This window comes from Plodia interpunctella, chromosome 26 (assembly GCF_027563975.2).
Source record: "Plodia interpunctella isolate USDA-ARS_2022_Savannah chromosome 26, ilPloInte3.2, whole genome shotgun sequence".
Lineage (NCBI taxonomy): Eukaryota > Metazoa > Arthropoda > Insecta > Lepidoptera > Pyralidae > Plodia > Plodia interpunctella.
In genome coordinates, this window is record NC_071319.1 from 2,505,120 (window position 1) to 2,520,878 (window position 15,759).

General features: G+C 33.6%; 1 protein-coding gene across 12 annotated transcripts in view; it reads right to left on the reverse strand.

Moving 5' to 3' along the window:
- Window positions 1-2,072: 2,072 nt before the first annotated feature.
- CalpA (Calpain-A) overlaps window positions 2,073-15,759 on the reverse strand; it is a 37,985-nt gene continuing 24,298 nt past the window's right edge. For 9 of the 12 annotated variants that reach the window (XM_053764615.1, XM_053764617.1, XM_053764618.2 and 6 more), the window contains 12 exons: window positions 15,571-15,684; window positions 14,879-14,985; window positions 14,028-14,137; window positions 12,286-12,482; window positions 11,862-11,969; window positions 11,240-11,282; window positions 10,838-10,970; window positions 8,332-8,547; window positions 6,274-6,401; window positions 5,165-5,286; window positions 4,117-4,190; window positions 2,073-3,156 (listed from right to left, as the gene is read on the reverse strand). In XM_053764615.1, coding sequence (XP_053620590.1) covers window positions 3,077-3,156; window positions 4,117-4,190; window positions 5,165-5,286; window positions 6,274-6,401; window positions 8,332-8,547; window positions 10,838-10,970; window positions 11,240-11,282; window positions 11,862-11,969; window positions 12,286-12,482; window positions 14,028-14,137; window positions 14,879-14,985; window positions 15,571-15,684 — 1,432 coding nt within the window. In that variant the 3' untranslated portion in view covers window positions 2,073-3,076. Of the gene's footprint in view, window positions 3,157-3,695; window positions 3,781-4,116; window positions 4,191-5,164; window positions 5,287-6,273; window positions 6,402-8,331; window positions 8,548-10,837; window positions 10,971-11,239; window positions 11,283-11,861; window positions 11,970-12,285; window positions 12,483-14,027; window positions 14,138-14,878; window positions 14,986-15,570; window positions 15,685-15,759 lie in introns of all 12 variants that reach the window. The other 3 variants (XM_053764622.1, XM_053764614.2, XM_053764613.2) reach the window with 2 other exon arrangements.

A 15,759-nucleotide genomic window follows, 5' to 3' on the forward strand; every position in this document is an offset into this window, starting at 1 on the left:
AACAATTTAACAACAAATATAGGTAATATAATAAATTATATATATATATATATATATATATATATATATATATATATATATATATATATATATATATAATACATTACATACATACAACAAAAGAGGATAAATTATGAGAAAGGAAAAAGAGAGTGTCCAACAGATGATGAGCCTTTTCTGAAAAGAAATTCAAGTAATAAGCCATTTATACTAACGGGCAAAGATTTCCAGAGACGTGAAGATTGGAGGGTAAAAGAATTAGCCATCTAACTGGTCCGGAGAAGGGTAATATAGACGCGAGTTAGGGGAACGAAGCTACCTTTCTTTATTAATCTATCTATACTAAAATCATACAGAGAAAAGATTTGTTTATTTGATGTGTAATATAAGTAACGTGAGATAACACATATTTTTACACTTACACTTTTTGAGTTTCAAATTATACTTAAAATACGAGCAAATAAGCCAAAGAAATATAATGATGCAATCATAATATGAACCCTACACTTTTGTCTCTAAACGTCAGCCTAAAACACCTGGGACCCAGGTAATTTAACTACCCTATTCTATCTTACCCAGACTTGCTGCGTCGGAATATAAATGACGATAGATTATAATGATGTCAGGTAGAACATTGTTGGTATAACACCGGATGAAAGCAGCGACATAAATTTTATTTAAAATGGATCTGCCTCATCATCAAGATTGACTTTCATATTTTTTGTCCTCATTCCATCGTCCCTCTTTGGATGTGTTATTGTTATCTATCAGTTGTTAAGGCTATGTGCACTTTAGTTAAAATCAGCTCCTGCTCCTCAGCTCGTAGGCGGCTCCCAACAACCTGAACCCTCAGCTCCTACGCGGGTAGGAATAACACTCTAGGGGTACGACAAGACTACGTGGAGTGGCTTTTTGGCGATTCGTTTATCTCGCTAAGTTTTGCAGATAATAAGAATGATAAAACCTCTTTAATTGTTCTATTCCACAGTCTTCCCAATAGATGGTTCGTGGGCCGGGTCGTGAGGTGCCCTCTATTATGGTTGAGCTACGCGATGGCTGATCCATGCGTCTCGTGAACGGGTGCTGCCAGAGGGAATTAGATATAATAGTGTTATATATATATATATATATATATATATATATATATATATATATATATATATATAACACTATTATATATATATATATATATATATATATATATATATATATATATATATATATATATATATATATATATATATATATATATATATATATATATATATATATATAGATATTATATCTAATCACTAATCAACACTATTATATAATATAATCAATAGAAATAATACAATATAAGTATTATAATCAGCACTCGGATCACAATCATAACCTGTTTTGATATACCTTTTGACTATGTACATTATGTAGGTACTTTTATATATTATTAGAAAAAAACATTGTAAAAAACAATAATAATAAGCCCTTCTGGCATGATAGGGACCAACACTGTTTAAATGAGTTTCTTTCGGCATTTCTTCTCAGCAGTGGTCGTTCCGAAATGCCAGTAGCTTGTGAGAAATAACTATAAATATAAAAATTGACGAGAAAAAGTGCCTCAGGTCTAATTTCTGAATAAATGATTTGAATTTGATGACGAGCATTATAATAATGCCTAGTCAATTTGATAATATTAGCAAATTGCCCTTTACGTAACTACGTACATTTTCAGTATTATTCAAGTTACGCGGGCATTTTTGATATCGTCCAATTAATCACTTGGTATAAGTACTTTAATTAACCTAGGTGAACTAACCCAGGTGAATGAACTCTATTACATGGTCCATAACAGACTTCAACAAAAAAAACTTGTATTGTTTTAAACACTCTTTCCTCTGTCAATAAACATCGACACAATATTCAAGTCGTTATTGTGACCTCAGGCTCAGAATAATGTCTAGTGTGTAAAATGTAATAGCATCCACTAAATTAATATTGCCAAGAAAGACGTGTGCGTTTCATTCCAATTAACCACGACCCTCAGCCATGAGGAATAAATACTACTTGTAAGGAAGGAAATAAATCAAATATTACAAATAAAATAAAATTTATTTTTACCAAAATTACATTTGTCACGGATTGCATTGCAAAATAAAATAAAAAATGCATCGTCAATGCGAAAGAAATGCATCTTCCATTAACATATGATAATAAATACAAAACTTTTGAGATTTTTCGAGATTACACAGAATATATAAGCCGAAAAAATTGTATGACTAAATTCGCACAGTAACTAAACAGAATGGTGGGAAATAACGTTAAAATATGCCTAAGGTATAAATGTTTGTGGAATTTACTGTGTAGTTGATGAACACAACGTTTATTGTACAATTATTGTTTACTTGAACAAAAATCACAATGGAATGAAGTATCGGTGGATTGACAATACTGATTAAAGAAAAAATATAAATAAATGAATAAGCTAAAGGCCGTTTAAACATTGAGACGAAATTGTTAAAATCTTACTAAAATTAATTACATTTAAACGTTTTAAAGAATTAATTAGAAAAGACACTGAATTTAGAATAAAAAAATCGAATACCCGTATTCAGAATTAAAAAATCACATTAATTATTACAATTTAAAAGTTGTGACTTATATTATAATCTCAATAATTTTTAAAATATATTAATTCTTACAATTATTATATATTCCCAATAAACTGCTATCATATACACTGACGTAAATGGACGTTTATATTTTGTACACATCCTCTTTAGGAAATCGTGAAAATACAGTATTTTCATGACATGTAAAATAGAGTAGTTGCCATCAAGTCAAATCTTATTTTGACGATACTTATTTCCATGTGTCAAAAAAAATATGGAGCTTGTATGACAGTGACATCACAAATGCTGGAGTCACACAGTTTTAATTATACTTTAATGAGAACATAAATTAAATTGATCAATTAAAGTTACATTTGATTATCACGTTTTATTATGTAAAATCATTTATAAAATTTGTTTAATACACAGGCAACTAACCCAATACAGACGTATTATTATAGTACAAGGCAATATAGTCGTTAAATCTAGTACACTGTGCGATTCAGCCAATCTTCCAACGAAAACGTGGCATAACCGCCACCCGAAGACCGTGCTTCGAAGATTTCTGTAAATACAAAAATAAATATATTAGACTTTTATCGTATAATGTTGCGAAACATCGAGTTAGTGTATTACAAGCAAGTGATTAGGCATTTTGCAAATGTATTATATTTTGTATAATAATAGTTTGATCATATAGAACAAATAAATGTAAACAATTCGCAAAATGCCTAAATGTGATGAGTGAATTTACCATTTGCAAACAGTATTATACCATTTAAAACAGTATTCCATTTAAAATAATCTTGTTTTAATACTTGTTGAAATAATATTCATAAACAAAATAAAATCGAATTCCACCGTTGCAAATGACATTAAAAACGTATTCGGGAGTCATGTCATTTCGTATGTGGAAAAACACGTTCCAATTTAGAAAAAAAAATTATCTCGAAATTTTTGCCATTCATAATAAAATTACATTTTTATATCTCAAAATTATTGGCATCAAAAATGCATAAAATAATCATCTTTTTTCCTAAATAAAGACTCCCGATAGACGTTTCAAAGTGCTATATCGCTCTGTATGTCTGTAACCAGTTATACTTGAGTTGCGTTCAGGACTCCGCCAGGTGACGTCACGGATTCCACTGCATGTCTCGCTCTAGGTTTTCCAGCGGCTCATTCTTCTCTGTTTTGTTCAAAATTTAAATAAATATTTCGATGTTTCGACTCAACGACTCGACGAATATAATTCCAAAATAACAATCTAATGTTACAAATGTGAATATGTATGTTTGTTATCTCTTCACGATTTATCTCAATTAATCTTCTAGATCTTACATGAAGGTCATAGGGTACCTTTCATTCCGGAGCGCACCTTTCAAAAATACATCATCTCATGGAAAATAGACGCCGGCGAAGAGGCGAGCAAAAGCTATTCCCAATAAGTCGGTCGCAAACATATATCAGTTATCTTATGTCAGATGCCTTTAGGCGACTGGGACATCAATCATCAATCTCTCACCTATCATGGACTTTAGCCGCACAGAACACATGATGAAGTCGTCGAACTGAATGTAGCCATCGCGGGCTCCGTATCTGAGGACAATAATTTATATTTAAAAAATGGTAAGCCCTTCTGGCATGATAGGGACCAACACTGTTTGAATGAGTTTCTTTCGGCATTTCTTCTCAGCAGTGGTCGTTCCGAAATGCTAGTACCTAATTTGTAGTTTTGGTAAATATAATTTAATTTAGAATATGACGTGAAAACTTTTTCACGTCATATTCTAAATTAAATGATATGTGAAAGCTTAATTTCTGAATAAATGATTTGATTTTGATTTTATTTCAATGCAAGAATATAATAAAATGTAATAAAAACAACAACTGAACACTTTTTTCCGGCGAGTCCTTTCTGTATCTCGACCGTGTTTTGTTTTCGTTTAATTAAATCACATAAAAATAACTAATTGGTGTGACAGAGAGTCGGTCACGCGCAAGTCCTTCCTGTATCACGTCCGTGTTCTTTTTTTTGTTTTTCCATCAAGATCTTCCAGCAACTCGGTCTTGGCAGTAATCGTGAACAACATTAGGTAGATGTGATCTTTCACGGCGACTCTCTATGTTATATATACTGAACACTGTGATTTAAAGATTTGTTGTGAAGAAAAATAATCTTCAGTCACACTAATTTGACAAAACGGTGTCAAAAATCATTTATTCAGATATTAGACAATTTTTATATTAAATAGTAATTTCTCACAAGCTACAAACTACTTTCCAGTATCAGTTCGTCACATTTTTTCTTTTTTGTTTTACCTTCACAGGCATATTTTCACGTCATGTTTTATATTAAATAGCAATTTCTTACAAGCTACAAACTATTTTCCAGTAATCAGCTTGTGATATATTTTTTTCTTTTTTTCATTTTTTCCTTTTTATTTCTCCGTCAAGACCTTCCAGCAACTGGTCGTGGATTTTTTTTTTTGCTTTTTTGTTTTATTCCTACGTCAAGTCCCTCCCGCATCACCGCATCACGTCCACGGCAGCGACGTACGACATACACCCACCTGTGAGCCAGCACGTTGAGCACGTGCGCGTTGACGGTGTATCCGGCGGAGTGCAGCGCGGCGCGGAGGGCGTGCGCGGGCAGCGCGCCGCGGCGCTCCGTGTCGTACAGACGGAACACTTCCTGAGAGGATACTCAATACTTCAATGAAACTCATGTTACGGCTAAACAGCTCGAAGTGTGGTTAAACCTAGCTACATCCGGGCGAATCTCAGAGTGTTTAACCGTCAATTTTTCAAATTTTAACAAAGACAAGAATCAGTTTTACTATCTGACTTTATAATCTAATAATCTGTACTGTGATCAATGACAATTTTATGTATGGATGATGATTTTGGAAATGATTCCTTCCTCATGAAAATTAACGGATCATAATGAGGGTGCGGCCACGGCGGTCGAAACGCTCGGAGATCCACCCAGCCGGTATCAGTTGGTTACACATATACTCATATAAACAACAGGTGTTAAACGCGCACATACCTTTTTTTATTTCCTTTTTTTTTCTTGGAAATAAAAAAGGTATGTGTGTAGTACCTGTTGTTTAATATATAATTGTGCAACGCGAAAGTTTAAAAGTGGTTACACATAAATGTTGCCTACTTATCTTGGGCCAGACCACAGTTTAGCCGTTATCGTTCCGCGCTTCGAGGTTTAGCCGTAACATTTATAAAAATTTATGAATATCCTAACAAACATTACAAATACGGAAGTATGTTTGTTTGTTACCTCTTCACGCTCTACATACTCAACCAATATTCTTGAAATTTTGCATAGTATATATAGATTGAAGTATGGAGAAGGACATAGGGTATGTTTCATCCCGGAATAATAACGGTATAATAATTTTAAGGTTTATTTTTTAACTAGCTTTTGCCCGCGGCTTCGCCCGCATGAATTTACTACGGGAAAATATATTTTTCCGTGATGAAAGGTACCCTATGTCTTTCTCTATACTTCACACCACATGTATGCAAAATTTCAAGAAGATTGGTTGAGTAGATAGAGCGTGAAGAGGTAACAAACAAACAACAAACTTACTTTCGCATTTATAATATAAATTGGGATAGTTAGGATTGAGAATCCTATGATATATACAAAATCCTGTCTTACCCTCCATTTCCTCAGGTCGATCCACAATGTTTTAAACTCATCGAAGCCCAATCCACCAGAGTTGTCCTTGTCGAGCATCGATATCATGCTTCTGCAGACGTCTTCTGAGAAACCGTTGCCTTTTAGCTCTGAAAATATAGGATCTGTTTAGCGACTGGTCGTGGAGAAAGTTGGAAAACTAGTTTGCATTAACGTCACTTTATAATGGATGGTACGTAGCGAATAAAATGATCACACAGATGGAGCTAACCCCAAAGTGAGTTCGAGACATGTGTTATGGGATACTAACTCGACGATCCTATATTCTATAACTTTTACATATATAAATAAACATCCAAGACCCGGGCCAATCAGAAAAAGATAATTTTCCATCATGACCCGACCGGGGATCGAACCCGGGACCTCTCGGTTCAGTGGCAAGCACTTTACCACTGCACCACCGAGGTCGTAATAAATACATTAAACATGGAGACAGATGTAGTATCACGTCTTCACTTCATACGGGGTGGACAGAGCTAAGAGTCACGTTGAAAGCCACGTATGTTATAGTGGACTTATTGATGGCATTGGGATTTAGGTTGTAAGAATCCCCAGCATACAGCCCAATCTCCCTTTCCATTAACTATAATTGCATGCAATTTTAAAAAATGTAACTTGTCTTATAATAGGAATTTAGGAATGTAATTTAAGATCTTTGATTTTTTTTTGTTAATCTATTTAAAATTCAAATTTAAAAAAAAAACTACCGTTCTCTATTTACTTCTATTTTTTATAAAAAAAAACATTACTTCTTAATTTAAATTAAATACTAATCTACCGCATGGAAATCGATTATACTATTAGGTTATGTTAACATTTTTTATTGTAACTATTATATTCTCTAAAATCCTTACATATAATAAAACTAAGTCCACTGCCGCGTCTATCTATCTGTCTGTTCGCGATAAACTCAAAAACTGATACATGGGTTAATGTGTAATTCCTGTGGAAGGTTGAAGTGTATAATTTATAATGTTTATACACGTGCGAAGCCGGGACGAGCCGCTAGTAAAAAAATAAATCCATGATATCACGACATTAATGCAAACTTTATACACCTTATAATTAAATTTTTATGGAAATGGGAGGTGACACGATGCATTAAATATGGAAAATAAACATACAATATTTTAAAATGCCCATTTTTGAAAGTAGCCGTTAAAATAATACGTGCAAAGCGATCGAATGTAAACATCACCAATATATTGACGTTGTCTACATTCGATTAGGTGTTAATAGCATAGAGCATATTGTAAAATAATGCTTTACTTTTTTAAACGGTAACATTAAATCTATGACTAATTTATAAAAAAAAAAAAAAAGAAAAATACGTATATACATTTTATTTCGTAATAAAATTGCGAAAATATTTTTTTTTTTATGTAAATAAATTTCACAATTTCATAATGTAAAAAAAAGAAAACATTATTTTACATAAACATTGATAACATAAAAAAAAAACTTAAGATAAAAAATTCAGCTGGTTCCTGAAAAAAAAACACAAAGTAAGCAAAAACAGACATTTTATCAAAATAACACCCTCCATTTCTATAAAAACAATGCAACACACACAACATAATTCTTCGTCGTAACAGCTGGTGCCCTGCAAAAACTTCAAAATTAGTAACTTTTTCAAGAATAATCTAATAAAATATAATAATTTCCTCAATCTATTAACTTTTCTTTCGGCAATTCTTCTCGGCAGTGGTTGTTCCGGAATGCTGGTAGTTTGTAGCTTTTTTGCGAAACGCTATGTCGTTTAAAATTTAACGTGAAAAAAAACACTAACATTATTAAGTGTTTATAAAGTTTGTGTGTAGGCGGTAACCACCGGCACTACTCAAACGATTTTCGAAAATTCTTTTACCAGAACGACAATAGATCCCTGAGTGACATAGGGTACTTTTTACCCATGCATTCTTACGGAGTAACGAAACGCAGTTACATAATATTTCTCAAGTTAGTTATGTAACTACACTGGAAATATGACCACAACAAGGGTTAACCCAATATGTATACCTTGATTCGCCATCGGTTGGTTCAAATGCACTTGTTCCGACGCTTGTCCCTGCTGCATTTGCTGTAGGTCAATACCAAGCTCCTTGCAGATCGGTGAGCACAGAGCACAAAGTAGCTGCTCCAGGCAGCTTTGTTCCTGTGGGGGGGAGGACGACGCCCCTCCCCCGCCGCCGTCGTAACCCCCGCCCGCGTAGCCGCCTTGCCGCATTGCCAGTTCTGTCCGATGATATATGTCTAAAGTTCGTTTATTCTAATACACGTCCAAAGGATAAGGTAAAGCCTAGTTTAAGTTAAAAATGTTTTGTCACTAATATTGCACTTTGCAAATATTTGATATTGACAGAAAGAGACAAAACATACTTAAAATATGCTTCAACTTTTTATGTATAAGAGGGTCATTATGTAAACAAACTTTGTAGTTATACAGCGATATGATCTAAAATAGACTTTTTTAGGAAATTTGATGGTTAATAAATGTTTTACTTTTTACAAAAAATATTTTCGATTTGACCTAATATTTGGTTTATTTTCAGCAATAAGTACTGTGAAAATTGTTTACATATTATAACTAGTAAGAAAAGACGGACTTTAATCTACTTGACCATAGATTTGGGAAAACTCCGCCAAGAAAACTATGGTTAGTTCAAAGTTTTCTGTCATGAACACTACAATTGCACGTTATAATGAAGGTTTATATGTATTTTCTTTTTAATTTGAATTTATTTATGTTGCGCACATAAATTAATAAATAAATCATTTTGTGTATCGTTAACTCGTAGCGTAGTTAGTGTCCCAGAACTCATTTAAATATTTCATGTATTTGACAGGTAATTATTAATTTAACACACATTTTTTTTTGTATTTACATTTTACTTATTAGAGTTAGAAAGAATATGTGGCCGTCCAAATCAAAAGGGACCTTACGGCGGCTGGCACTTAGGTCTTTATTGCCGTTGTTCGAATACAAAACAACGGCAATATTTGTCAAGATCACTAAAAAATAAAAGAAATTGAGAAAAATATGATGGTGGCGCTAGTATACACGCGCGCTATTAGAGTAATTAAAAAATCTAGCATTATCTACTGATCTCATTTATTTTTTTCGAAAATACGATACTAAAGTTATCACACGTCACTTTGATTTGAGGTGCGATTGATTTTTCTCTACTTTTACACTACTAATTACTTTTTAATCTTTAAATATACCACTTTTAAAAGTTAATAAACATCATATCGTATAAGAGTGCAGCGTGCTTATACTATAGCATAAAATGTGCTTAATTACACATACATCAGCAAATTAAAAATATATATAGGTATAGTTATAATTTACAGAAAATATATTTAATATACATCATAAAAGTAATCATTTTAAAATCATCTAAAAATTGCTAATATCAAAGAGATTTCAAAACAATACATTATAATTCTAATGTGTAGAAATATTCAGACACTTTCCAATATTTATTCAATTGATATAATCATTGTAGAAAAACTAGAAATCCAAAAATTATTATCACAAACTGGAAAGCCACTTATACATATCAAATAAAACCAAATAATTTACTTGCTCATACAGAGTAGGTGCACAATATTCACATATCAAAGAAAAGCCTATATTTTCGTATTAACAGCATGCATTAACACATGATCGCAATAATTTAATTTAAGCAAATAAATTATTTTGTATATATGAAATATAAATTAACTATACTAATACTTACATATGCTATATCTCGGACGGAGAGCGAACAAAACCACAAAAAGCTGCATTATATCTTCACGTAAGCGTTACAACATTGAAAGCTCAAAAATGGGCATCAAAAACTATTTGGTAATTTTATATACTTTTTGTCAGCAACTCCTTATAATAATATTAGATATGGAAAAAAAGTTACCAAAAAATATATTATTTTCTTAATTTATATTTGTGAATTTATTAACCTAAATTAATAAGCATACCTATTATATTAAAAGAACTAAAATATTGAAGTTGAAAAAAAAAAATTTGCAATAAGAGGATGAATTACGACAAATTAGATATTATAGAAAAAACTGTAAAAAAAAAAGAGAAAGCTTTGAAAGCACAGCCTTTGAATTTAAGATAGGAGCTATATTTTTCATCGCTATTTCATGAATTCTATTTAATTGTAATTTTATTTAATTCAGATTGTTATTTCCCACCGCTGCCACCAAAGTCTAAAAGAGATGGTTGATTATCCCTCTTACTCTATCATTTAAGAATATCATCTGATTACACTCTCGTTCTACTGTTCAAAAAAGTTATAGAGTACAATGATGACAAATAGATTTTTCTTAAAAATCGATTATTCAAGTCCTTATCGCGACAAGCGTCCTTTGCGATAACAAAATTGTGCGAAAAAGACATTTTACAACTAGGAAAAATTTTGCAACCGATCCAAAGAAAACACAACAAGAGATTGTCTATAAAAGATTAGTGAAAACACCGCCACCTGTAAAAAAAAACTATACTCTATGAACATACCTTCTCTCATGGCGTAATCCAATATTTCCTTCAGCTCCCTCCAGTCCACCTCCCCGTCGGAACCAGCGAGGCGGTTGAAGAAGTCGCGGACAGGATCAGCTGGTTCCGGGTTGGGAGGTAGTATATCTTTCACCTGTTAAGATTATTTTCTCGTGAGACTTCATAGGTCGTCACTTCCTTCCGGTGAAGGAAAACATCGTAAAACCCACACACTGCTTGAGTATTTAGTTTACTAGCGTGTACTTGCCGTAGGTAGTTGTAAGTCATGTCAGATGCCTTTAGGCGACTTGAATAAAATCTCACAATTACTCACTTAAGGACATTACTTCGTCAAAAAATTCAAATTATGCGATTTCTCTTCTCGTATGTATTTAACTTGGAATATAAAAAAAAAATACTCACTCTATCGTCAATCTCGCCCATACCCACGTTTTCATCGTTTTCACTGAGAAAAAAAAAGAATCTTTCATTATGACGCACCAAAAACAAAATCTATCAAAAGTTTAATCGTTAAAATAGTTTTGATTTCAAATCTTTTGGGTCTTATTACTAAGACATAAGGTTGAATATCTGATGGAATTTTTAATACACTATTTAAATTCGTTTAGACCTTATAACTAAGAAATAACTGAATACGGAACAGGATTTAGAATCGCCTATTTCTTACAAAATCAAAAACAAATAATTTATTCAGAAATTCACAGGGATTTTTTCACGTCATATTCTAAATTAAATGATATTTACCAAAGCTACAAACTACCAGCATTTCGGAACGACCACTGCTGAGAAGAAATGACGAAAGAAACTCATTCAAACAGTGTTGGTCCCTATTATGCCAGAAGGGCTTACCATTTTTAAATATAAATTTATGTATAATTTTTTTATCAGTAATATAACATGTAAGTACACAATAAAGTACATGGTCAAAAGGTATACTGAAACATATTATGATTGTGATCAAGTGCTGATGAAAGGAAAATATATATATATATACAAAAACTTAAATATAGTATAGAATACATACGCCATATTATTGCACTTCTCAGAGAACACACGTACTAAGAACTCTCCTTCTTCATCAGGGTCGAATGTTGAAGGCACGATCACATAACTGCCCGGGTCTAGCTTGAATCTGTGAATAAAGTGCACTTATGTTTTATTTTTGTGTAAAGTGTACTTATGTATATATTTTTTTTTAATCGGCGCGACTTGGATTTACATTACAATATTATGATGCTGGCTGGATGAATAAAAATTATTATGACAGTTTGACAGTGATAGCCGTCACTGTCAAACTGTCATAATAATTGGTTAGTCACTTGACCATAGTCCGAGAGCTTATTTTATTATTGACTAGCGGCCCGTCCCGGCTTCGCTCGGGTAAAAACAATAAATTATATCCCTAAACCTTCCTCAGGAATCACTCTAGCTATTGGTGAAAACCGCACCTAGCGCTAACTTCTCTCAGATTGATGAAGGCCTGGGACCGGCCGACGCTGGCGTTGTACTTGAAGAAGTTGAGGTCCAGCGGCTTGGGCACGTGGCCGTAGTCCGGCAGCCGGTAGACCGCGAACCCGATGGTGAGGCACTCCAGGCCCTGGTGCCGCTGAGACCGACGGTTCTTTTGCATTAGAGCCACGATTATCTGGTAGAGATTAAAAAATAATTAAGTCATAATATTTAGTAATATCTATTATGACCAGAGATCGGATATTCGAGTGCATATTTACCTAAACTTTCAAAATCAAAATCAAATCATTCAGAAATTAGGCCTTCACAGGCACTTTGACGTAGTAACATAGAGTGGACAATACCACCTCTAAAATATATGTCGGAGAGGTAATCATATGGACGCTACAAAACGCAATAATACGTATAGCTACAGAGTTTCGGTGGCCGACGACGCGACGAAACAGAAGGCTTCAGTCACCATTCAAGGCGAACCTTGATAGACGCATGCGCGCACTGATAAACTGCTGTGTTCGTGGTGTTCAGATTATGTACTTATTTAAAGATAAATTAGATTAATAACAGATAGATTTAGTATTAGTGACAGATAGACAGTATAGAACTAAATAACAATTTATGTGTTAGTAGTAATAAAGTGTAGTGTACAACAATATTTGTAATTTTATTATTTATTACTCACAATGTAATGTACAAGATACTATCTGGCAAATACTAGCAGTGGAATTCTTGTGGTTGTGAAGATAACGATCCGCGATTTCTTTTTTGTATCGATATAGAAGACAAAAATTATACATTCTTATGGTACAAAAGAATCAATCTGGTGAAAAAGGGGTTACTGAACTCCATTTTCTTTTTCGTGTCGACTTACTATGTAGTAGTGCTTAGACTGACTGTAGGTAATGTAGTCGAATGACCTAAGAGAGTAACAAACATCCGTTTGTCTGTTTTTATTTATATATCTTGACTGGCCCAGACGGGGGGCTTTAGAGAGACGGCGGACAAAACCTATATTTTTTTTTCTATAAGTATTTATTCTTGCAAATATTATGTGAAATTATAAAGAAGAAAATGACACCCAGTCAATATATACATATATATTGACTGGGTATATATATATAACCATGATTTAAAAATCATGAATTATTATTGGATTTAATTGATATGATATATAATAGGGGCAAATTATTGATTTGAACAATATTTTTTAAAATATAATAATTACGAAACTCCAAAAATGAAATAATATTCTTCAATCATTTGCACCTAATAAAATCCAATAATAGTTCAATTCGATTCGATTTTAAAAACCATGAATTAATTATTGGATTTTATTGATCATGGTATAAAAAAAATATTAATATTTTAGACGTGGAATTATCCGCTCTATGTTGCTACTACGTCGCAGTTTAGGTATGCACTACAATATCCGGTCTCCGATAATGACATACAAAAATATATATCATATTTTTCTCGCTTTTAGAGAGAAATTATATAATTGCCTCTCCCTCTCTCGTTTGAGCTTTTTTCCGGTTACTTCCGCAGACTTAAGGCGTCGGAGTCCAAGCTCCGCTTAGACTTACGTATTACAGTTATGCTTTTACTAGCCACAATCCTCGGTGTTACTCGAGTGATTATTTAAAAAAATACTTACGTTTCTATGCACAGTAGCGCTCTATCATAGCACGAAACCAAGTAGCAATATAATACAAAAAAAACTCACAGTACACTTGTTTTCTTCGTCCCCTTCGTCTACGTCCTTCAAGGTAACCGTGTATTGGGGGTTCCGCCAGAAGCTGTCCAGGTAATTCCTACAACCACCCGCTGTCACACCTGAAGATACACGAATTATTGTATAGTTAATGTGTCGAAATAATTAATTTGGTCAAATAATTTGAATAAGAATAAATAATTTGGACAAATTTGGATTTGAAATTTTTGCTACGTTATCTATTTAACCGATAATCTTCCAAACAAATAAAATTAAAACAAATAGAAGTAGTCACTTAAATATAGGATCATACTATAATTAAATTACAGAGTTCATGTTTAACTGAAAAACTGCTAAAAAACATATTTAGTTTTTTCACAGCCGAAAAACATTGAACACCCGAGTTTATACCTGAACGCGTGGTTAACAGTCAAACCGTTGGACCACTAAATCGTACTAATAACATTATAAAAACGTTATCCTCTGATTAGATTATTCTTTGTATTGTCTCGTTCTTTCAATATCAAATATTGAAAAGAGAGAGAGGGACAACACAAAGAAAAACTACTCGCAAGCCTAATCAGAGAACTAAATTTTTATTAAGTACGGTAAAGGTTTTCTTTCAAAATCAACCAGTGTGCAGGTATCCTCACGATGTTTTCCTTCACCGGAAGCAAGTGGTGGTTGATGAAAACTACTATACATGAGTCAGATTGGTATACAAACTCATGTGGCACGAGTAGGATTCGAACCTGGGACCTTCCGATCAACAGGCGGGGTCTTAACCACTACACCACCACCGCACGTACGGGCACGCTTTAAGCGTGCATGGAACCCTAAAAAACCAGGAATTAGTGACTCACCTCTGACCCACTCCCCTTCGAAGACCGACATCTCCCACTTCTTAGTGCACCCCTCGGGACACTCGTCCGGGTCCAAAGAATCGGGGTTCAAGTTACAGATCTCCACTCTGAAATGGCGGGAAAAATTTAAATGTAAATGTCTTTTTTTTTTTTTATCCTAATCCTACTAATATTATAAATGCAAAACTTTGTGTGTATGTATGTTTCGTTACTCTTTCACGCAAAATCTACTGGACCGATTGTAATGAAATTTAGTAAGCGGGTAGAATATAACCTGGAATAACACATAGGGTACTTTTTGTTCCGAAATTCCTACGGGAGCGAAGCCCCGGGACGCAGCTAATACGTTCCTCTATCGCGTCTGTCTGTCTGTATGAACACGCTGTTAAATTCAAAAAATATATTTGTACGGTTTTCACCAATTCCCGTGGATGGTTATTATGATTTGTCCCAAGTGAAGTCGGGACGGGCCGCTAGTCTATACTATTAGCGTTTGTGTATGTTTGAGGCGGGTAATCTCCGAAACTACCGAACCGATTTGAAAAATTCTTTCACCATTAGAAAGGTACATTATCCAAGATTGCTATAGGCTATATTTTATCTCAAAAATACCACGGGAGCGAAGCCCCGGGCAATATCTACGTATTTTGTTAACAAAAGTTTTACGTATTTTGTTAAAAAATATACTTTACCTAGAGAAGTGTTGCACAAAGTCTTTGAAGGACATCCAGAACTCCCCGTCATCGTCGAAGGTGAGTCCCAACTCTTCCTTCTCCGATTCCGGGATGAAACGCCACTCCGGTGATCTATTAAAAAAAGTATAATTATTTGTGAGAAGTGTGCTTCCGCCCTAGAATTGACCGCTCCATATCCTTCCGTGG